This window comes from Larus michahellis, chromosome 2 (assembly GCF_964199755.1).
Source record: "Larus michahellis chromosome 2, bLarMic1.1, whole genome shotgun sequence".
NCBI lineage: Eukaryota > Metazoa > Chordata > Aves > Charadriiformes > Laridae > Larus > Larus michahellis.
This window is the reverse complement of record NC_133897.1, coordinates 12,146,679-12,170,700: the sequence shown is the minus strand read 5'-3', so window position 1 is coordinate 12,170,700 and position 24,022 is coordinate 12,146,679. Positions and strand designations below refer to the sequence as shown.

Genomic DNA, 24,022 nt, shown 5'->3' with positions numbered 1-24,022 from the left:
AGGTACTGTATAGACAAGAGCAGCACATGTCTGAGGTTCTGCACCACAGAAAGTTTCCTTCCTGCTAGATAACTCCTTGTTATCTATCTGCAGAGTTATAACTCTGCAGTTTAATTCTGAACTTAATGTTTCTGAGGGATTAGAAAACTCAGAAAAGGTCCTGGCAATGTCTTTATTTATTTTTGTCTAACCAAAATGATTTTTTTAGTCAAAGTCTGATCATAAGAATGTTTTTTTTTCCTCAGTCTGGAGAAGATACAGCTATTTTGCATCCAAATCCTCATGCTTTGCAGCATGGCCGTTGGTGGGAGGTTAAGACCAAACACGAGTATCTTTCTTACTTGCCCAGTGTAAGTTGATCAAGAGAGGGAGACAGTTCACCCCAACTCATTAGTGTTGCCGAGGGGAAAAAGATTTGTCTTTGGTGTAAATTTGTATTCCCAAATTCCACCATTGTGGACTATTTCCTGGTAAAATGCACTTGGAATCAATTTCCTGTTCTTCTCCTGAAAGCAATGCAGCTATTTCCTCCCTTATTACTGTGGAGTTTGTGTGGGCACTTTTCAGTACAGGGATAAAGTTTGTATTTTTGATTTTGTTTTTATTTTGGGATGTTCTGCCCATTTGAATAAATGGCACTTAAGGGATCTTAATGTGGTTCTCAGTAATAATTCTCACACATTTGACCCCCTGGCAGCTTGTTTATTATTGTGCAGGGGTGGGTGTTTTTCGGCTGATACTGGCTTCATCAACTAGAGGAGTTCAGGGACGGGGAAAAGGTTTGACGCTGAATCTCTGTATACTGTGTCTGTACAGATTGGAGCCCGTCCCGGGTTCTTACTGAAGCGGTTACAGCTTCCTCTTTGTAAGAATTATGTATTTACCAGACAGATCATACGGCTTGATTGTTTGTGGGGCCCTAAACTTGATGGAATTGGCTGAGAAGAAAAAAGTGAAGTAATATTTATAGTAAAAACTGTTACTACTCCCTAGCTGGTTTGATCTGTCACTTGAGCTCAGGGCATACTCCTTTCGGGCTTGGCTAACTTTGCCAACATCTCGTTTCACATGTTTATGAAGCACATGCTCAAGGTTCAGTCATACTTTATTCTGATTCCATAAAAGCAACATAAAAGCATAATGCTTCATTTGACTGTCCTGTGCTGTAGTCGTTATGTCGACCGTATCCGAGAACACATCGCTTCGTGGCAAGACACTGGTCATGAATCATCACGAATGGCATAAATGTGGATGAGCAGTCTAAGATAAAATTTTTACTGTATGATAAATGAAATTATTTGAACTGTAGTTCATATATATTCCATGACATCCTCTGGCTCGTACTCCAGCAGAGACCTAAACTATTTGGATTATTAACTGGCATTGTGGCTGGACTTGTACACCTTTTATGCCTCTATCGCACCAAGTAAAGACAGCCAGGTCACACAAACCTTGTTATAAGTTGCACAGCTTTTGAAAGCACTCTCATCTGGGTTTGGGGGGAGTGGGGGCACTCACTCACCACAGAGGGAAGTTGTGTGAGCAGCCCATCTTCAAGAACTGCAAAAGTGTGTATCTTCTTCCTAATGTCAAATGTTACAGAGATGCTCGTATTCCTGAAAATAAAGTTCCATTTCGTGTCTTACCTCGGGCACCCGGCTTTGAAAACGTCAGCTGTACTTTACCAGGCTGGCATTTCAAGTCACAAATGAATTTCTCTTATGTGCATCATAAATCTCTGGGGCTTTATGGTCCTTTCTCCGAACTTCTGTGATTTTGGGGTTTTATGCTATGACCATTTTCCGATTTGAAATATCTACAAATCACAAATAAAGATGTGAGAGGACTGTAAAATTGATGGTAAATCTGCCTGTCTGAGATGAGCGAACAACACGGGACCCATGGGAAATAAAGACATCAAACTGGGAATATTTTTTCCCTTGGGGAGACTCCTGTGTACCAGAGAAATTAGCTCTCGCATAATTGTTTCCTTCAGGGGACCCTGATAAGTGTCTTTTCTCAATACTTATGCTCACTGGGTATCCAATAAACAAGAGATGTAGTATATTTGTGTTTTAAAAGTTCATAAAACTTTCACAGAAGAAATTTAAAGCCACATGTGTTGTTAAATTTGGGCCAGATTTACTCCCTTGAAAATGATTGCAAACCTCTTGTTTGCCTCAGCAGGAGAGGGGTTATTTCCATGTTAAGCAATCAAGTACTCTTTTAATCAAGGTATCTTAAAATGATAATTACTCAATCTTAATTATTTGTCAGCAACACATAATTTTTGTTGATATTATAATACTGTTTATTAGCACCATTAATAACCGAGCTATTTTGCTCTCTTCGGTACAGTTCTAACAGCAAATTCCACAGGCATTTTGAGTAAATTAGTATTTTAGGAGCATGTTCTGCCCGCATCCCTCACGATTCCTCATAGACTATGAAGGTATAACGAAAAACAAGAGTTAAACTTTGTGTTACACTACTGTAGAGCACTGTAAGACCTTACATGGCTCATCCAGTGCTGTGTTAAACTTTATATTCTAGTGCCCCGTAGCTTGTAAACATCTGTGGACACAGGCTTTTAGCGTGCGTTAATGAATCTTGTGTCTTCACAGCGTTTATTCAGGACACCAGTCTATCTTGATTCCTCCCTCAGAACTGGAGACCAATCCCGCTCTGTGGCTTCTTGCCGTGAGTCAGTACAAAGTGAGAGACACTTTTTGTTCCTATTCGGTCATGGAGCTTTGTACTAAGGGACTCGGTTCGCAAACAGAGTCACTGAAGGTGAGTAATTCCGCCATCCTGCACAGCCCGCCGTCTGCACGGTGGTGTTTGGGAGCCTTCCCTGCCATCAACGGCTGTGCTAAATGTCTGCAGTGAGGAGACCACCATCAGAGGGCAGGGGCAGCTTCCGCAGAACCCGTGTTATTCCGTACCAAAGGCTATGTATGAATATCAGTCATTCTCTTCCAGATCACAAGGCTTTTAAACATCAAGGAAAGGCTCTTATTTACCTAAGCTTTCTGATGTGTGTTGCAGCCTGTGTTGGAAGGCAAGTGTTGGAAAACAGAGGTGTAAACGTCCAAGAGGCCCAAGCAGTATTACATTGTATATTATGTTTTATGAATTCCCTGATTATATGAAGTACCAGTTTGGTTTTGGCCCCTGTAGTTAAATAGTCACATACTTAAAAGCACTGATTGTTTTAACTGGATTGTCTTCATTGGTGGGGGCAGGGGGAAGGTGTGTATCTTCTCTTTTTTTTTCTGCAGAATTAAAAGCCACGTAGCCAGGTACATTTCTGAAGTCATCTAGATTTTCCAGTACGCTACTGAAATCAATTAGATCTTGGGATGCTGACGCTAATAATGTCTCCAGCCCTTACCATGCTCGTGTAATAATTTCCTAATTAGTTTTTCCAAGGCTAGACACTGCTTCCTGTTTGCTATTACTCCCTGGCCTTCTGAATTAATATTGGGAAGTGGCATTCCCTCCCTTCTGAATTAGCATATCCGTTTCATCCAACGTGCTAACGTTGAGATGACAAGCAAGTGTGCCTGCTCTTCTACAGCTGTTAGACTGTCATCTGGCCGTCCAGCCTCCAGGAAAGATGGAAATTATACTGGCACCTTAGCCTCTTTACTGCTCTTCCTCTTGAATCATAATACCCACATAACACACTTAAGCACTACTAACTGTTTTTCATTAAATCTGCCCATTTGTGGCCTTTGTTACATTTTAACTTCTTTTTAGGCAAGGGGACTGGACCTTTCACGTGTACGGACATGTGTAGTAGTGGCTGAAGAACGACCTCGGATAGCTCTTACTCAGTCATTTTCAAAATTATTTAAAGACCTCGGTCTCCATCCACGGGCTGTCAGCACATCACTTGGCTGTAGAGTTAACCTGGCAATATGTTTGCAGGTAAGATTTTTCACTCCTCAAGTTCAAAGCTATTTTAAGAAAATGGTATTCAGTAAGAAGCATTCATTATATTTCCTTTGGCTGCTTGGTTGTAAACATATTAAGAAAATGCATGTGGTACTCAATGTTCTTGCATATACAGGTAGCAGATTTCTGTTACTTTGTCAACTATTCATCCCTCTCATGTTGCAATCATAGCATTTATTCTGCCCATGAATACAGTAATTCAGAAAAGCACATGGTAGTGACAGAATGTGTACTCAGTACCCCAAAAATAGTATTTAGTCGTGTAATGTAAAATCCAGTTTCCAAGTGCTCACTTTAGTATGTTACAAAATTAATTCCTTCTGTTCAGAAAATAATTCCAACCATTACTTAATTAACTAGATAGATATTTTCTGCACACAGTTTATTGCTTACAATGGAAAATTCCTGGAGAATGAAGGTTAAATCCTATATTATCCCTGGCTGCTTTCTTCTGATTAGTGGACCAAAACAGAATGAAAGAGATTTTTTATTTCATTACATTTTTCTAATCTAGAATAAAGAATCTCATTTCTATCATGACTCTAATACACATCTTAGTGTTTGATAAATAGATAAAGAATCTTAAGACATGCTTTCCTAATCTGTGTCTCATTTTTATGACTCCTGATCTCTTTCTGTCCTTCCAAATCTGGTATCAGAGCTTCACATATTATTCCTGTAGTAATACCACCGGTGTCCTACTCAGATATAATATGATTTCTGACTTTATAATCTTTTTAAATAATACAAGAATCATCTTCTGCATTGGCAGCTGCATTGGCTGTTAAGTTCCATGTCCATTTGGTCACCTACCCTGTCTCTAACCTCTTCAAAGTCACTGTCTCCCCAGCAGAATTTGCCTATATGGTGCATCCCACATTTCTAACCTGGCAGTTACCCGTAGTTTACATTAAAGGATTTCTCATGCATGTAACATGCACAATTGCTTAGGTGTGGAAGCCAGAATACATCTTCTCAGTGACACTGCAAATAAGGCATTTGCTGTTCTTTTCCTGGTTATAAATGTAAAGATTTTTTATTTTTCAAAAAAATGTGACAAATAACAGGTTATGGGTTCATCACAGACCAATATGTCTGTGTTTTATGCCTGCCTTAGTCTCTTGCCCTGTTCAACATCACTAAAGAATCCTCGCTTTCATCAGACCTTGGCTAAAAATGACCTTATAGTTCCGCATGTTACCAGAATATGAATACAAGAGGTATGCCACATCTCCGGTACTGCTTACTTTCTCTCTGACTACCAGCAGAGTATCTCTTCAGCCCAGGGTGACTTTAAGTACTACTATCAAATATCACACATACGACAAGGCAAAGCTGAGCAGGGTTAAAGCTCATTCTGTGTCCCAGAGGTAGAGTTCTTTAGTTCGACATTCTGTAATTGCTGCCATAAATATTACCCAGGAATAAAAGTTAAAGAAAATCTCCCGTAGTCTCAAAAGCAGCACTTGAATCGTTCAAAACAGTTTTACCCTAATAAAGCTTAATAGTCTTGAGAGAAAAATACATCTTGTAGGTTAAAAACGTCTATGAACTCAAGCAGCATCTTCCCCCATATTTCTGTCATGAATTTGATACAAAAAGTACTGACTGAGGTTTTGAAAGCTCTTTTACTGAATGTTTCTTTGCAAGAGTACAGGCCTCTTCATTGCTTTCTCCATATCTAGAGTCCTGGGTGATGACAAGGCAGAGAGGACAGCTCAGAAAACATCTAGGAAATCTAGGAAAACATCTAGGAAATCTTTGGGCGCTCCCACCCGAGACAGGACAATTTGGATGGTACCTGTTTAGTCCAGTTAGCAGGTGCAGGTTGGTGTGCTTTCCTAGGCAGCAACCCGACTAAGCTTGAATACTTGGCTGGGAGGGGCACAGCAGGCAGCAAGGACACTACTTTCCCTCGAGTAGAAAGGGAAAACAGAGGAGAAAGACATGATCTGGTTACTTGGTAACAATAGTTTTCTAATTTGCTCCTGTATCGTCAGCCATTTTGAAGTGCCCATGGGTTGTCTTTTACAGAGGAGGGGAAGGAGGGCGGTGATGGCATACCTCACGGCCACCTGCTCTGACTTTCCCAACAGATCAGGATGGGACCTGTCAGCTCCCCCCTGCAGCTGTGATGGAGCTACTTCTGAAAAATAACTGAACTTCTCTGGCTTATGGTCCATAGAGGGACCAGACCTGAAGGATGCTGTAGGTAACAAGGACAAATTAGCCACAGAAGTTTGCTTGCCACTAATGAAAATCTCCACTTCAGACTTGCAGTGATCTGTAGACTGTTCATGGTGGCTGCTTCACTTATGAGATAAGTGATTTGTTCAGAACAAATGATAAAACCAGGGAACAATACTAAGCAGCAGTAAGCCAAGTTCAAAGCCCAAGTATGCCTCATTGGAAGTAACATTGTACTGGGTCTGCCTGGGGTAGAGTTAACTTTTTCATAGCAGCCCGTACGGAGCTGTCTTTTGGATTTGTGACTGAAAAAGCATTGATGGCAGAGCAGTGGTTTAGCTACTGCGGAAGAGTGCTGCACAGCACCAAGGCTTTCCTCGCTTCTCACTCTGCCCGCTGCACCACCACCCACTGCCCCCAGCGAGTAGGCTGGGGGAGAGCAAGAGGCTGGGCGGTGACGCAGCCAGGAAAGCTGTCCCAAGCTTACCTGGGATATCCCATACCGTATCATGTCATGCTCAGCATTAAAAAAATGGGAGAGGGTCTTCCAAAGTAGCCATTGCTCACAGACTGGCTGAGCATTGTTCTGCTTGTAGGAGGTGGTGAGTGATTGCTTTTGCATCACTTGGGGTTTTTTTCTCTTTCCTTCACTCATTAAACTGTCTTTATCTCATCCTGTAGGTTTTCCCGCTTTTGCTTTTCCTGTGCTCTCCCCTGTCCCGCTGGAAGGGAAGTGAGTGAGCGGCTGGGTGGGTACTTAGCTGCTGTCTGGGTCAACTCACTACAAATGTGCAGGAAAGCTGAATACACTCAGAAAAACTGGGTGTCCTAATCAGCATGGAGTTAGGCTGGATTTTTGCTTGGCTATGTATATCTGCCTTTTGTCCTTAGCTGAAGTTTGCTTCTTAGATGGCTCTCTACAGAAATTCTTGACAGAGTTCTTGAATCAAACTGTAAAAGTGGATAACTCTCTGAAGGAATTTTATTAATGATACTGACTACGAATTTAAGAACAGCACAGCATGAGAGCCTTGAGTGAGGTGATTAGCAGCCTGGCTGATCATATAGTTTAGTGTCAGGCTTCATTGAGTTCCACTAAGATGTGGCATCTCAGTCCATAGGACAAACTAAAAGCCATACACTGTCTAAAGAGTGGTGTGGCTGGAATGCAGAAAGCCATTTCAGAACAGGCCATATTTAGTAACGTTACCCTTCCAAGTGGAATGGTTTTTGAAGCATTTAAGCTGAGGGTAGTTTGGCAAGTTTTAAAGGGGTTTGAAAAAATACTAGAGATGTTACTTAGAAGCATCACAGCAAAACATGCCATTTTGATAGAGAATATAACGATACAGGATTGTGTCCTTTGAAGCATTTGGTAGTAGACATTGCCAAAGACAGAATTACACTGAATGCTCTTTCCAAACTGTCTGGAATTTTAAGGCTAGTGATATTCCAGAATAGCTTGTGGACTATTCTGTTTTCTGGGCTGAGACACAGAACGAATTTTAATCCTTGATCAACAATGTTCCTGAAATTAGCATTGTCTCCAATATGTTCCAGAGATGGGTCAAGATTTCTGAATTCTTCACATTGCATAAAAATACTTCTAAAGATGTTTGAGTCAACAGCATCTGCCTTTGCTTTTTTTCTTCCAAGTTGTGTCATCCATGAGATCAGCACATGGTTCCTGGAACACCATCTTCCGCAGGGATAACTGTGATCCAGCCTATTCTATGGTCTTTCTAGTATATGTATCTACTAATCAGTTTTCTAAACATATCTCAGTATTCAGCTATTGACTCTTACCAATAAAAAGCCTATCCAGGCGTTCTTCTCTATGGGCTGCCTCTAACACAACTTGGGTGTGGTCTTTGATACCTTCTTCACTTCATTTCCAATTTTTTTGACAAATTTAAGACTCAAGTGTTTCGAGGGGAAGGTATCCTGTTTATTCCAAAAAACTTTTACTGTTGTTCCAGCCTTGAAAAAGAAGGGGGGGGGGTATGTTTGTGTCTGTGTGTATAAAAACTTGATAGCGGAATTGGACCTTTTATTAAAGATTACTTTAAAAAGGAAATCATTGTGATAATCCCTTTGGTACAAAAGAGCCTTAGTCTACCAAATTATCTTAATTTCAGGATTAAGATCAGACTAGTGTGTTGTCATTTGAGTTTATGTCCTCTCAAATGTAGAGCAAATTTTCTATGTTTCTTTTGATGTAATCATTTTGGACTACATTTTGAGAGGTGTGCTTTTGAAAATATATAACTCTCTTCATCCTTAGGCACTTAAATACCATTAATATCTGACCTTTTGTGGCTGTATAGTCACAGATAATGGTCCAGGGATTTCTGAGATGAAAAGATTTCATCCAGCATATTTTAATTCTCATTAACTAGCATCTTAGCGTTCTCAAGAGAGAGAGAAAAATAGATATGAAAAGTAGTCTGTTTCTTACAACAGCACAGATCAGTCTCTAGAATTTTAGCTAGTTTTCATTTAAACACTTGAAATAAATATTTTCATTTTATTCAACCTGCTACTCAATTTCAGTTGAGGAAAAACTTCTAGAAGTTGTTCATTTTACTTTGTTAACCCTGAAAATGTACTAACAGATCTGCTCAAGCTAGGGCAGGAGAGCAGGATTCATCTTGATGCTTTCATGTCACCTCTAAGTGAGATGGCAAGGTTAAGTGCGTTATCCAATATTCATCTATAGTCAGGAGAATCAAAGAAATACTTCTAGAGAGACCTTCATTCTGCCTGTCTCAGGTGCCCATCTTGGGACGGGATTCATCAACATCAGGAGATACTTCCTACCTTACACTGCACACTTTCTTCTTTGATGGCTGAAGTTATATGAAATTAATCCTTCCCTCACTGTCTAGCAAGGAGAACTTTGTTAGTGAATTTAGGACTTAAATTTAACGTTACTTTTTACTTAGTGATAGATCACACATTTTGAGGATCTTCCATATTAAAAGTAATAAGGCATAGCTCTGCGAAGAGTGCGACAGGAGACTGTGCACTTTATCTGAGGTATGATTCACACTTAGCAATGTGGTGCAGCTCAGAGTGAGTTGCCTCAGATTCTGTGTTTTCCCACCTTTACTATGAGTCATGCCACGAAGTTCTTTTCACAGCTCCAGCTGCTGTGCTTGCCTATGTGAGATTGTTAAGTTACATCAAAAATTCCATTTCTGAGCATCCCTGGAGCAGAAGTAGACTCAGAATAAACATTGAGGGCACATCCTTAGATAGCAAAACAAAACAACACCCAAAACAACAGTTATTTTTAAATCCTTAGGACTTCTGATTGCCTAGTTCCTGGTTTTTAACTCTGGGTGGGAAGCAGGGGAGATTGGCCTTGGCCTTTGACTTCAGTGGAAACTGGGCCGAGTGCTGACACATCGTTGTCCCTGCTGATGACTTATAGGGGTAAGCCTGTGCGGTTTTGACCTGCAATGTCTTCCCAGAGAACAGAAGGCTGGCATGTTGCAGAGTTTGCACTGACCAGGGATGGTTCAGTGGTGGCAGCCTATTCGCAGACAGGGGATTCACTTAGTCCAAGGGATGTGACTTACGATGTACCTGTTTTCAGACAGAAAATGATGATTGGTCCATTTTATTTCCTTGAACGCTACCTAACGCGTCCTTATTAAGTACCAGATACAGCAGAAGTCATGTTGTTTTTTTCCTGTTACCGACATTACAGATGCTCTCTATCTCTGTCTCACAAAATAAATGTGCACAGACAGATTCAGTCAGTCACTCTGGTCTTGGCTAAGACTCTGCTTCTTTTGAAATGCTTTCAGAGCATCTCAGCTACAGCTGGTCGTGGAAGGATAATGCTGAGACTTCAACTGCAGTGTCTCAAGCCCTTCCTTAGTTAAAAGCCATATGAGGCTCTCGTACTCCGAGTCCTCCCTGGACCTGCAGTATAGTCACAGGCAATGAACTGTATAACTGATGGATTTCAGCAATTCTGCTTTCTGCAGTTACGCTGCAGTGTTCAACCTGGATTATTAGGAATATTTCTATTTTGGGGCAGCAATGTAATAAGGAGATGCACCCTATTTTTGAAAATGCTTCATCTTCCCCTGCACCAAGAATAAACCTGTGGCAGCTTCCTGCAGTCTTTAACTTTGCTGGAATTCAGAAGTTTGATGAGAGGGATGTGGGACGCCAGTGGTCTCAGGGCTGTTTATTTTCACAAGTTGTAGGGCAAGTCCCACTGCGCCACGTGTTGTTGGATGCTCCACGTGACAGCAGTGGCTTAGGAGTAGTCACTGCTGTGTTTTGTCTCTTTGCTGTGTTATCGATCGTGGTGAAGAACTGATGGGGCTTTATCAGCTTTTAATTTTACTCTTCTTTATGTGTATTACACTGTTTATCATAGCAAATAGACTAAGAATAAAGAATTATTGAAATATGAAGTTAATTCATTTAGGTATGGTCTTCCAGTAGTTAGGTTGTGCACGAAGCCTTGATTTTATTTCACTTTAGGAGCAGGTCTATCTGTAAGAAACAAGGTGTAAGTATCTTTCTCTGTTGCGTATACTAATTACTTTTTTTCCAAAAAGAGAGTTTACTTTTGATTTCCAGAGGACATCGCTTACAAACTTCTTGTAGTAGTGAAATGGCAGACCTGGAACCCTTGTGTCAATGGATGTGCATTAAAATAGGGACATAATGTTTACGGACTTCTTCACCAAAACCAAAAAAATGAGTATGCTAGACACGTGTTTTCCACTAACAACATTGTCTGTAGTGTCCTAAAACCATTTAAGTCTGTTTGTCCAAGGTTAGCAGTCTACAGCTGTCTCTTCTGTTGCTCTACTAAAATGTTGACACCTCATTTTTTACTTTTTTTAACCTTTAATGGTATGATGGTTAATTTGTAAGATTCCTGTATTTGACATTGTTTTTCTTTTTATTTTACTCCCTGCTTTTTGCATTCTCCTCTTTTTTTTTCTCCCACCCTTCATTCCCATTTTTTTATTATTATTTTCGTCTTGTGTTACCTTCTTTCCTTCTCTCCCTCATCCCTGCTATTCCTGCTGCTATAGCCTCACAGGCTGGGGAAGCTGGCCGAGCAGGTAGGGGATTTTCATGTTCCCTCAATACCCACCTATCAGCTTCCAACAGTGGGACAGACTAGAAATTGAGTCTGGAGATGTGGGCATTTTCAGATCCTTCCGTGAAATTATACAACAAGTCCAGTATAGCTTTATCTGGATGCAGGTTTCATCAAATATTAGCTGGCTCTTGTAACTATTTCATTCACACTGAAAATAACAAATGCCATAGTGATTGTCTTTGATTTTCAAACTCGACTGTTGCCATTATTTTATAAATCAACTCAGGTTTAGTTTTATTTTTAAAGATAACCAATTTTTCCTTGGTTTTGTTGTGGTTTTTTTTTAACATTGCCTATATTTCAAATAAGTTCTCCACTCAGCACTAGTCTGTTACACTGCTGAGTTTACTAGTAGACTGAAAATCGTGTTGTTAATAGCTAGAGAGGATATTGTATCTTGTATTGTGTATAACAAGCTAAAGAGGCTAACATGCATGTGCAGCTCTATTACTCTTTTTCTCTCTGGTGGTGGGTCACTATCAGTATCTGTACAGTAAGTATCAAGTGGTAGTGGTAACTCTTTTCCCCTTTAGATTCAAAAATTATCTATTTGTGCAACTCCCTTGCAATTTTTAGTGCTCAACAAGTTGTGGAACTACCAGCCAGCATTCCAGAAATGCAAAATTTAGCCCTAGACATTCCTCATGTGAAGAATTGTACTCTGTAATATACCCCAAACGGGGCAGAAATCATTGGGAGTTGATGTTGCATGCTGTTTTAAGTAGTAAACATCTAAATAACTGATAAAGGAGTTCCTGCACCTGTAGATTACCAGGGTTAGGTGAATTTATCTGCTGAAAAGAAAATTTCCAAAGTTGCAGTGTTCCAAAAGGAAGTTGTGCTTTTCTTCTAGCTTTCTGCTTAGCGGTGACGTGAGGTATGCAGCAGAGAAAAGAGCCCGAGACTGGAGCATTGAGAATTCACATGATGTTCAGTGGTGATGAGTTTGAAGTTATGGATGAGGGAAGATCATAGCAGGTTACAAAACTGCAGCAAAGCTGTGGGTGGAAAGGCTTAAAAGACTGTATCAACTCTGCATGAAAGGAAACTAAAATCAGTCTACCGCTTTTCAAGTAACTAAATATTGTGACATAAAGCAAGGATTTAAATTATGCAGTGGAAGACTGAAAAGGAACAGAATAATTGCTTACAGACCTTCAGTCCACATTGGTTCATGTCATGCGTGCTACCTTTACTATCTTTAGCTTCAAGTATATTCTCTGTTGCATGTATGGAAGACTCTCAGTAAACCATGCTTCACATTCCTGATCACGTGCTTCTGCCATTAAACTGTGTCTCCTCAGCAATCTCCGCGTTCCTTTATGTGGCAAAATGTGTTTAACGTTTTTTGTATGTATCCATGTGCTGATTACTTGGCCTTTTGTAGCAAATAAAACCTATGTTGACGTGTTTGGTTAAGTAGTATGGCCGCTTGATGTTTTCCCAAACCCCAAGGTAACAAGTACCTGACGGTAGGTATGTTTTCCAGTGCTCTTTCTGATTCTGTAAAGCTGAGCTTGGTGAATAGCTTAAATATAACTTGTCATTTGATTAGCATAATTAGCAGTGAAATGAACGTTCGGTTATTTGGGGGGTAAAACTCTTCTCCTCCCAGCCTTCAGGTTCTAATTAGCTGATGTTGTTGTTTGCAGGGAACATCTGGACCAGATCCCACCACAGTATATGTTGATATGAGGGCACTGAGGCACGACAGGTCGGAACCACCTTTTTCTTTGTCTCTCATATACACAATTAACAGAGTTTCTAGCAAGAAAGCTCCTTCAGCACACCTCACAGTCCCTGAAAACCTTTGTAATCCTCATAAATAATTTGCGCTAACTCCTACCAGAGAGCAGAAAAAGACATTTTTATTAGTGGGTTAATTAATTTTACCATTGATAAAACTGAAGCATCTGACATCACCACTGCATTGACTAACGAGATTCCCTGCTTTTATTGCCTTCAGGGTTTCATGACACTTGCATTTAGGTAGTGCAGTGTAGCCAGTCGCTAAGAAACAGAGTCCCCCTGGACCCCTTAGCTTCACAGAGGTGTTTCTCCTGGGTTGGCAGAGGTTAGCCAGTGGGGAGACCATGGGGGGATTTTGCTGCAATTCTTAATGCTGCAAGACTACGACGGAATGGATTGTTGGCTTCAGCCATTGTGAGCAACCACATTCTGTAACTGCGGGTATTGTCTAGTTCCATCCTTAATGTTAGATACGTATACAAGGAGCAAGAACTAAAATTTGCCACTAGTGGTATTAAGAAGATGTCTGAACTCTTATGGTTGGAGGGAAACTTCTGATTTTAGGTGTAATTTTTAGGAAATACCCATGCACATATATTTCAGGTTTCCAATACTCTGGTCAAAAGGCTAGGAGGTAGTCTATTCACAGAATTTTAACAAAACAAAAAGTTTTCTGTTAACTCTGGAAAAGGTGAACATTTAATTGACAGTGTTCACCAGTCCTGCTTCCTGTAAAAAACCCATTATCCAAATAGGGCTTTTTTTTCCTTTTTTTTTTTGTTCTTTTTCTTTCATCCTTCTTAAAAGGTTAACAGAGAATTAGTTCCCCTTAGGTGAATACCAACTTTGGCTGTATCAGAGTGACTGGCTCAGCTTGCAGGGTGCAGACCGCAGGGCACTGCAGGCCCTAATTATCATCTGGGTAGTTAAGTCAGATACACGTAGAGATATTTTCTTGTAGCACACGGAGTTTAGCAGGTTGAAGAAAGGAACTGCAAGATACTTGACTCTTCACCATTTCTTTATTCCCTTTGTACACAATGTTACCAACAATAATGCTTATGTTTGATCCATCAAAGACAGCAATACCGCTGTCTGCATAACCCAGCCATTGAAAACGTGGCCCTCCTGGCCCAGCAACTGCGCTACTGTGTAGACACAGCCCATGCTCATACTCAACCCAGAAAATAAAAAAGGCCTTTTTTGTAAAACGCAGTTATTGTTATATGAGCCTACCATCTCTGCATTGCACTTCTGAAAGGAGAGTTACTTGAGAATGTGAATGGTGTATGTTGTAAAAAAAGAAATGAGAAGTGGAGCATTTCTTTACCTAAGAGCAGAGCAAACACTGTGGCCAGGACAGATCTCATCCAGCCTGAAGTGGTCTCCTGGGCTTCTTCTGCACTTGCTGGGAAGGCGCGCACACCACCAGTGTATCGCAGCTCTCTCAGACATGCAGCAGCATGGGATGAATTGACCTTTAAGGTACCTTTCGGTATTGATGAGGAAGGAAGCTTACATGCCTAACTTGGGAAATCAAATGTTCATTTTGTAATAGACACAGTAAGCTGAGGCTTATTTACCCATAGTGTTTGGTCTAACCTCAGAGCTCTGAAATGGTTGAAGTTAGGTTGAACACAATGTAGGCAGATATGTGTAAGCATCATTCAAGTGCAGGAGAAAGAGCTAATGAATTATTAAAAGTAAAGTTGTAGACACAGAGGGGAAAGAAAAAAGCAAATGTAGATTAACTCCTTATTTGGAATTATTTTTTCTGAGAGGAGAAAGAAATTTATAGAATATTCCTTGGAAGGGAAGTATATATAAACAAATATATATAGAAGGAGAACATAACATTCACAGTTAGTTAATAAAAATGATAAACGGTGAAAATAAATTTGTATATATTTATATAGAGGAAATAAGATTTACTGTTCATAAAAGCTGCATAAACCATGGTTATACTATTTCCCTGCCTTAGCATGTCATTGAGAAGTAGGCATCATCATCAGGATCAGACTTTGCAGCGTATTAATTTATATTTAGTGACTAGTTGTACAGAACATGAAAGATGATCTTTATAGTTGGCTTCTCAGGTTGTGGTAATGTAGATTTTAATTTGATGGATTAAAGCTGTGCCTCATTTACTCAATCCCGTGGAATTTAGAATTAGATTCATGGGTCATAAATTAGGAGAGAAAACAACTTTATTTGACATAGTCTCTTCACACTTGCTGTTTCTAACCGTTTTAGTGGAACTGAGTGTCACTATTGCTTAACAGTAAGTGAAAGATTGCTGTGCATAGCTGTGAGACCGTGTAGTAACAACCCACCAGATCTTTGCAGGTCAGCCACTCCCCCAACAATATGAAAAAATTACACTGTACACTTAATGTGAGAATTTCTTTTTCCTATTTTATATTTTAGAAGATCTTTTCGAGCATTTGAAAAAGAGTGAACATTTTTTTATTTTTTTTGCTTTCAACACTTTCTAGTTGCTGCAAAAAGCAGCTGTAGTTCATCCTTTGAGATTATTCAAACTTTGTTCACATCTGTAAAAATTAATAATCATTTTGAATACAGCTATTTCAAACTCATCCGGTAATTATGTATTTGCAGACTTCACAGCTTATGAAAATGTTGTCGTTTGTTAGGAGTTCAGATCAAAATACCTGTGCTATGTATTTGGGTAGAGATCATGGGGTGGTCAGTTGACCAAACCAGTTGTCTTCGCCCAGCTCTCACTGGTTTTGGATAGTTTGCTTCTTAGGTCAGATTGGAGGGTCTCAAGCACCTTTTTGTTTGTGCCTCTGTGTGGTTTTGAGCCACCAGCCCACTGGCTTCGCTGCTGGGACTCTGGAGTTCTGGCCATAGTTGCCAGCTATGGGAAACAGGGAAATGACTGGGACTGGGCTCACACGGAGGTTCAGGGAGCTCACTTGGTCAGCGGCTGGCGTCACTTATGATGCTGGTAAAAGGTCTTGATTGCCCAGCTGTGAACATCTAGTGCAGTTTTGATGCTACAGCCACTGCATCAGGGTCTCCCATAGAGCTTGTGTTGTATTTGTCAGCGCTAACGGGATGTCCCAGCCACCCTGTGCTGTCTCAAATGGCAATAGGCACCTCTTTTTGGAAACTGAGTAACATCCTAATAGCAAGAATATACAGCACTGGCTTGCTCTTGGTGACAATGCATCAGTATTGTTGTACTCGGCATCTCATGGATTTTCTAAAAATCAGAGCGTCCTCAGGGTAGCCAAGAAAGAGCAAGCAAAGAGAGGCAAGTCCCACCTGGGCTGTTTAGTGAAGAAGCAGCAGATTCCCGAGTTAGCACCGAGTGGCTGATGTGCCCCTGCACTGCAGCGCAATGCAGTTTAGAGAGGTTAACTCGGATCCAAAGGGTAAAATAGGTGGATTAATGCTTCGCCGCGCGTGAGCTGGCCTCGCAGCAGGCCGTGCTGGCACGGCACGGCTGGTCCCAGTTGCTGACTCACTGAGCAGCTCAGGTCACGGACACGTGTCCGCGTGCGTCTGCAGGGAGGGCAGATGCAGCAAAACTCCAGGCGTGAGCACCCCGTCGGGTTGTTGGCTGCATTTCTCTGCCTCTGGGAAAACAACTTTATCCCCCCCCACAAATAAAAAGAAATAGAATAAATGTATTCGTATTCTTGTCCCACTGTCTGAACTGCTGGTTTTCAGAACACTCCATCATCATATTAGACCAGTCATGTCCTCCTCAGCAAGCTTTCCAGGTGGTGAAGCACAAGATACCTAAATATGCTAAAAGCTGAGAACTGCTTGGAAGATAAAAAAGAGAGACCCTTTTCTCATCATGCCAAAACACCATATACTCAGAACATACTGGCTTTTATAACACTTACATGCTTTTGTAGCAGTAAAAGTGTAGATTTAAAGCCTAAGCATCCCTTTTTTTATCCAGCATGTTCTAAAACAATATGTACACATGTTTATAAAATCAAAAATGTCCAACAAAAAATACGTCTCTGATATTAGCATAAAAATTTCACAGCCTCCTCAGCCTTAACAGGAGGTTAGTTCTTGTTAGAAAGATTATCTGTTGGCAAAATGAGGAGCCACTTTGCCAAACTGAGAATAGACCTCATGTGTAGTCCAAAAAAAAAATCTTCCTTTCACATAGACAGGGCAAAAATATTTTTTAAGTGTTCTTGAGGAGGTCAGGCTGGATTTTCAAATGTTTCAATGTATTTGCAGATATTCTAAAACATATTTTTTTTAGAATCATTCAAAACTGTTTTCAAAATGTTACTGATTTAACCTGCTAGTTTAAATTTTGAAATAAACTTAAGTTTGAAACTAAGCTGGTATGAATAAGAAATAAAATATCATGAAAAATGTTGAAACATTTTGACTGCTTTGAATTTTTTGCTCAAATTTTTTTAGGAATTTTTTTTTCTGCATTTCTCTATCAGAAATTATAATTAGCTTAAGGATCCAGCTGGTGATGGCTGAGGAAGATCATTGATCTTCTTCTAAAGTTGAAACTTCCTGCAAATCCTGTGAAGATAAACATCCCCTTGCATCCTAAGAATCTCTTCTATAGCAAAACCTTATCCATAAAGAAAAAAAGATTATGAAAATCACTGCCCTGCCTTAAGTGGGGCAAGGAAAGATCTACTTTGATATCAGAGTTTATTTTAAAAGGACAAAAAACTAAAAGGAAACAAGTTCATTGCAATCTGTGTCTACCCCCAAAAGCAGGTAAAAATGTCACCAGTCTCCTTGTTCAGCAGCAGGTAGTGACAACTTATGAGCTCTGATGGAGTAGAGGCTTAGACTTCTAGGGGGAGAGAGCCACTAATCAAGTCACATGTGTATTGATGAAGATTTTGGTGCCATATTGCATGCATTTGAAATAAACTGTTTCCCCTTATTTTGACTAAAAATTGTATTTAAGCCGATTATTGAACTATACCCACATTTTGTACCAAACTGGGCAAGAATTAAGACTTTAAACCAGTGTTAGTAAACACTGTTCTCAATTTTGTTTGATACCATCTCTGGTTTCATATATGCGTGCATCCTTACCCCTCATATCCTTCTGATCCTGCCTTTAAATTCCAGTATTCCCTTTGGTGAAATAATAGGTGCATTAAATGATCATTTAAATTATTCAATTTCATCTAGTTAAGTCTGTATTTTTTTCAGTAGGGTCAGAAAAATGGAGACTTTAACTTATTAAACCCTGTTGTGGTTTACTGGCTTTCCTTTTGAGGTACATGGAATGGTGAGCTACTTGGGTAGTTTCTTGGCCGCAGACATGGTGAGGCAGCTGGCACCAAAGCGGGAGCCAAATCCAGATGTAGGATATTGCCACATAAACTAGAAGCACCAAGATGTATTTGGGTTCAAGTGAATTTTTTAGTCTGGATGTCATTCAATATGTGGCTTACGGTATCCATAGTCTCTCACTGAAATACTCACACTCCATCATTAGAACAATTATTTTAATGTGATTACCCTCTGTGTTTATTAAACAAGCAGTTTGTGGAGATTACAGATCGGGGTCTTCTCTTCTTACGTGGTCACTGACATCTTCTTGGAGTGATGCAAATTAGTGTATCTCTTCAAAAGAAGTGACCTTGTATATACGTATGTCATTAGCAGACGTGATTTCTTAGGAAGTCATTTGTATGTTGTGCTAAGTCTTTCTTTTTCGTTTTGGACTTTGGGAGTATTCAGAGAGCTCTGAACTTCCGTCAGACTTGCTCAGACATTGTCTCCTTGACAAAGGTGATTTCAGAGGATGGAAATTCTGAATCTCATTCCCCAAGAAGAGAAGGAAACACTTGTAGCGTTTCAAAAATAAGTGAAAACAGTTACTAAGGATTTATTTTTATAGATTGCTTATATGCTGAGCCCAGTCTTATATGCAGGCTCTGTCAAAAGGAATCAGTTAAGGCTTTGGCTTTATTTTAATGTATTCCAGCATTTCAGACTTCATGCAGGAAAACAAAAATAGCCTTTTATTCTGGCTGTCAATTGTTTATCCTTCTCCTCCATATTTTACTGAAACTTCCATGTTGTGTATACATTGTTTTGGGTAATACCAAGCAACAAAGCCACAGGAGCTTTTTTCTAATTCTGAAACACTTCTACTCCATCTACTTTGCAAAATACTCTTATTATTGGGTTACCAGACAAAAGAACTACTTAGCTAAATTATTATCTAAGCTATAGCCACAGCAGTGCTCTGTAGCGCAGTCACGGCATGGAGGATAACCGTTTTATAGTCACGCAGTAGGGAAAGGAGACTGGGGGGGAGATACATCAGAAGGAGACATGCTAATGGGAAGTGACAGTAAAATAGTTACCTTTTGTGAAACTCTTAATTGTTTAATCATAGTTGAAAGCCATTTGCCAATGGTAGCAAAAGAGAAGTTTTGAAGAGCGCTCCCTGATGCGCGGGGGAACAGTGAGTGCTTTTTCCAGCTCTTGTAATGGGTACCAGCATACAGAGCCCAGATGCAGGTTACAGAAAATCCCAGTCCTCAAGTATTCACTCCGGATGGGGTCCAAAAGGGTAGTTAAAATCTATTATTGCCCCCTTGGATGCTCAGCCACCTTTTCCCTTGCAGTGAGATTCAGGAGGTAAAGTGTGTAGCGTATTTTGAGGTTTGAAGTGCTGTATACCTGGTGAACTGTTCAAAACACAGACCTCACAAGCCATTGGCCTCAGAAAGCCACCAGTGCTTTATACGCAATAAGCTTATTTATGAATTGAATTGTCAAGTACTACCTCTAGCAGCACCACTCTGGTGATCCTGAGCTTCGAGGCTCTTCTCGGATGGGTGGCTCCAATTCCAAGTTTCACACATCACCCATGCTTTTTTTATTTAGATTATCTGTTGCTTTGGCTGTTTTGGTTTTTTTCTGTTATCACAAAAACAGTTTTTTCATGGAAAAATGAAAAGATTTCACCTCTCTGAATTCAGTAGAAGAGGTAACTCAGGAGGAGGAGGGGGTGAGGTCTTTGAAATAAAACCTAAGTCCCTCAAAGCTTTAAGTATGATAAGTAATGATGTAGTTTGATTTTGAGGAGTCTTTGTAGAAACGTCTGGCTTTTAGGCATTTTGTCTATTAACTTGCAGAAGCTCATTAGTGAGTTTAAGCTGTCTGTCATGGTACTGGGCAAACCCTCATTCTTCATGTTTTTGCCAGGAGAAGATACTCAGAATGGCCTTTTAGCGGCATTGCGTTTTGTTTCTGCCATGCAAACACTGCGGTCTCAGAAATCCCGTTGGCACTGTTTCCGATCTATGGGAAACAAATCTCCTAGAAAGAAAAGTTAATTTGGGCTGATAAGCATCATATCAACACTTCTGGTTCTGACTTAGAGAAGTCCCAATCTGTCTAGGGTGGAGGCAAGGTTCTCTCTTGCTCTTCCTGCCGGCGTCAGGGCATGAACCACGAGACTTGTTCAGCCTCTGTGTGCTGGATAGTCAGTGATTAGGAATAAAGCTGACGACCTAGGAAACTGAAGAGGAGCAAATATCATCTAAAGGATTGCACTGTTTACTTATGAGGATCCAGAGTTACAGCAAAATTTGTAAATGTACCTATTTTAAGAGCTTTGAAAGATGCTTCATGTCTCCAGGAATAAAGCAACTTCAGTTGCAGGGCAGAAGAAAGGGACAAACATCCAATAACTTCCAGATGAGAAGTCCCAATCACTCTGAGCTGTGAGACTAAACTAGGGGGATGGGAGCCCTACAAGGCAATTTCTGTGCTTTCTAGGGCAAGATTACTAGCTCTTGAAGTATGTCCTCCCTTGAAACAAGTCTATTTCTTCCTTGATAAAGTCATCTTCAAGGGATCAGAATATTATGATTTTACTGGAACGGGAGAATAAGAGTTGGCTCTAAATGTGGTCTTTGAAAGAGGTTGTGGTTTAGTATACTTTAACTACAAATCAAGAAATTTCAGTTACACTTCCCTGGAGTGCTTAGGGGAAAGAGAAGACTGTCATGTGTACCAAGTAAGAGGAAGACAAAGGGAAAACAAAAAGCTGTAGCTTTCCAGGAAAGTAGGTGTACTGCAGCTGTATGTTTGTGTAATTGTTTGCAAGTGCCATTTGCATGTGATTCTTCAAACATGAGTAAAAGCACTAGATGGAAAGTGGTTCCATTTTTGTTTGTTTTTACAAACCAGTTTTGAATTTCCCAATAGTATTAAAATTGGGAAATTATTAAAGCTAGTTAAAATACACCAACATTTTTATTCCTGAAGAATGTCTGATGCTGTTAAAAAAACAGGATGTCCCGTTTCAAAGTATATTGAGTTTCTTTGGTGTTGCAGGTCCTTCTCTTTCAATCATGCTCATTACAGACGCTGGGAATTGATAAAGCAAGCTGGCCGCTCACTTTTCTGAGGAGGATTTATTAAAATTCTTCCTTTATTTGCCTACAAGCCATACTTCTTCCCTTCTCTCTCCCAGAGCTTGCCATGAGTCTAACCATACAGTTACAGGAATGTCCTAAAAACAAGAATTTTCAATCTTCCATTTTCTGTACGGATAAAATGTATTGCGTATTTGATTTTTACATATAGTGTGTTCTGAACCATAATTTACTTTGTTTCCCTCATTTTGGTATATACTACTAATGGAGCACTAAACTGATTCTTTAAAATGCCAAGAGTGATCAACATAGAGCACATTTGCTGTTTCAGTAGTGGAGGAAAAAGTGCCGTTTCCCATACCGCTACCTTAGAGTGCATTTCACGATAGACATATCTGGTTTAGAAGGAAAAATACATAATGAATACATACAAAATTTGGAGCAAGCCTTTGTAGCTTCTGCAGACCTACCCACGGACTGTGGGGTGCTGTAAGAGATGGAGTTTCCTAAGTGCTTTCCATCCCTCTTTTCCCCTCTTCTCTTGCCAGCCTTTGTAGGAAGACAGGGTCTTTTCTGTTCCACACGCTGACGCTTTTTTGCAACAAATAATTTAGCGGAGGGTGCTGTGCTGGCGGATACCCGTGGGAAATGGGCTCTGTTACCTTTGGGACCCACCCCAGCTTTGCTGGCCTCAGGCACTCGTTTGGCTCTCGTTGTCAGTGGAGTCTGGCTGTAGGAATACTGAATGGCTAAGATTGGGAAGGAGAGCTCTAAAAAACAGTAAAAGCACCCTATATTTATATAAGGATCCATCACTAGCTTGGTTAGAGATGTAATATCCCATTAAACGGCTCTCTTCAATAGCTCTTAATATGTTGCTTCAGGCTTCACATATCCTTCTTAATATTGCATATATCAGAAGTGTCTGTTTGCAGAAGATGAGCCTACCTATGTGAAAAGTCTTGTGGAGCTCAGCCAGGGTTCCCAGTAAGTCTCCCATGAAAAGGACAGTCCCTTTTCAGTGCCTTCAGGTGTACAAGGCACTGCTGCTCGTGGCACCACTGACCTTTTCTTCTGAGTATTAATCTGCAGTTTTAATTCAACTGAAAAAATAGCTCTGCGTGTTGAAGTTTTCCATGCACAGGCAATGTCCCTGGTGGTTGTTAAGGAGAGGGAACTTTCTTCAAGTTTTTCCCTAAAAACGCAGGGTGAGTCAGCTGGTGTGTGAATTTTGAAGGTTGTAGCAAGATAAGGGGGCAGGGGAAAGAGAATAACTTGGATTTCAGAAATTCCTCTTTTTATTACATTGTGTAAATGTAGAATATGAATATTACATTGGGGAAGCTAAAATTATTCCCATAATTTGTTAACAACAAATAAGCTAATTCAATTAGATGAGGATAAAAGTTTTCCATATGTGTGGAGTCTCTTTTCGCAGTTGTAACTGGTTACAAAAGCGTTACGAAATAGAAAAAGCGTCTTACATTAAACAGAATCATCCTGTCACAATTGTGATTATGAAAAGTGCTGTTACAAACAATTAGTGATAAACACCGTGTCCTGGGAGGTTTGTAACCTAAATAAAAAGATAGCAGCTGAGAGCAGCGTTGTGCCTGTTGCTGCAAATACGAACCTGAAGCACAGGGAAGGGTGATGCTGTGCCTGATGGGGCGCAGGAGCTGTGAGGCAGGGCCAGGAGGGAGACCAGATTCTCCAGAGTCCCGGTCCACTGCATGCACTTCAAATAGCTGTGCATCGTGCTTTACAAAATGTGCAAAGTTAATTTAAACAAACATGATGGAGTTCATGTATAACGAAAGCTGAACATTTTAAAGTACTCCAAGGTTGAAACAGACATAACCATGGCTTAGTTTTCTTACATACTCCCATGGTCTTATATGATAAAATTGCCATTACTTTTTTTAATCTCTGAAGCTGTGAATATTCCCTTCCTGAACCGGAGTTCCTGCCTCATTTCGATATCTTAGCAGCTTTCTGAACTTTCTTAAATCCTTGTGTAACCTTTTCTGCTTCTTTGTTCAGCCATCTGAAGGATTGGAAGCTGTTTGCTTTTGACCTCTGGGAATCTGGGACATGAAGTGTAATTTATGGTGAAGAAAAGTCTTTACATTGAAGGAAGGGATTTAGTGCTAATTCTTAAACTGAACTTGTTATTTATGGAATTAACAGGATTAAAATTTGTCCTAGACATATAGAAGATTTAATGGTTGTTAATTTTCTTGGCTAAAGTTTGCCTCAATCCAAAACTTCCTTTTTCAGTCTCAGTCGTATTTATCCATAATCTGAATTTGTCATGTGATGGGAGGAAAACTGCTCTGAGGAAACAAGGATGATGCAGGGAAACTCTTCTTCATTATCTAGATTTTCCCTTCAGCCTAAGTGTTCAGCTATGCTATTTTCCTAATGTTCTGATCTGACTATTTGAACTGGGTATGTCATTTTGGAAGGCCGAGCTTATGTGCTTTGATCCGTTATTTCCATTCTTGGTAGAATGAGCTCATTGACTTGTAAATTCCGGAATAGTTTATGTAGAAATAGTTGAATAAATGAGTAAAGAGAAGATGCACTGAAAGTCTTGAGCGTGAAA

The 24,022-nt window shown here is 40.1% G+C and overlaps 1 protein-coding gene across 9 annotated transcripts in view; it reads left to right on the top strand.

Moving 5' to 3' along the window:
- The window catches only part of DIP2C (disco interacting protein 2 homolog C), a 325,086-nt gene that overhangs the window by 282,250 nt on the left and 18,814 nt on the right, over window positions 1–24,022 (top strand). For 7 of the 9 annotated variants that reach the window (XM_074574167.1, XM_074574162.1, XM_074574163.1 and 4 more), the window contains 4 exons: window positions 2,625–2,793; window positions 3,763–3,933; window positions 11,217–11,246; window positions 12,940–13,001. In XM_074574167.1, coding sequence (XP_074430268.1) covers window positions 2,625–2,793; window positions 3,763–3,933; window positions 11,217–11,246; window positions 12,940–13,001 — 432 coding nt within the window. The remainder of the gene's footprint in view (window positions 1–2,624; window positions 2,794–3,762; window positions 3,934–11,216; window positions 11,247–12,939; window positions 13,002–24,022) is intronic. The other 2 variants (XM_074574168.1, XM_074574165.1) reach the window with 1 other exon arrangement.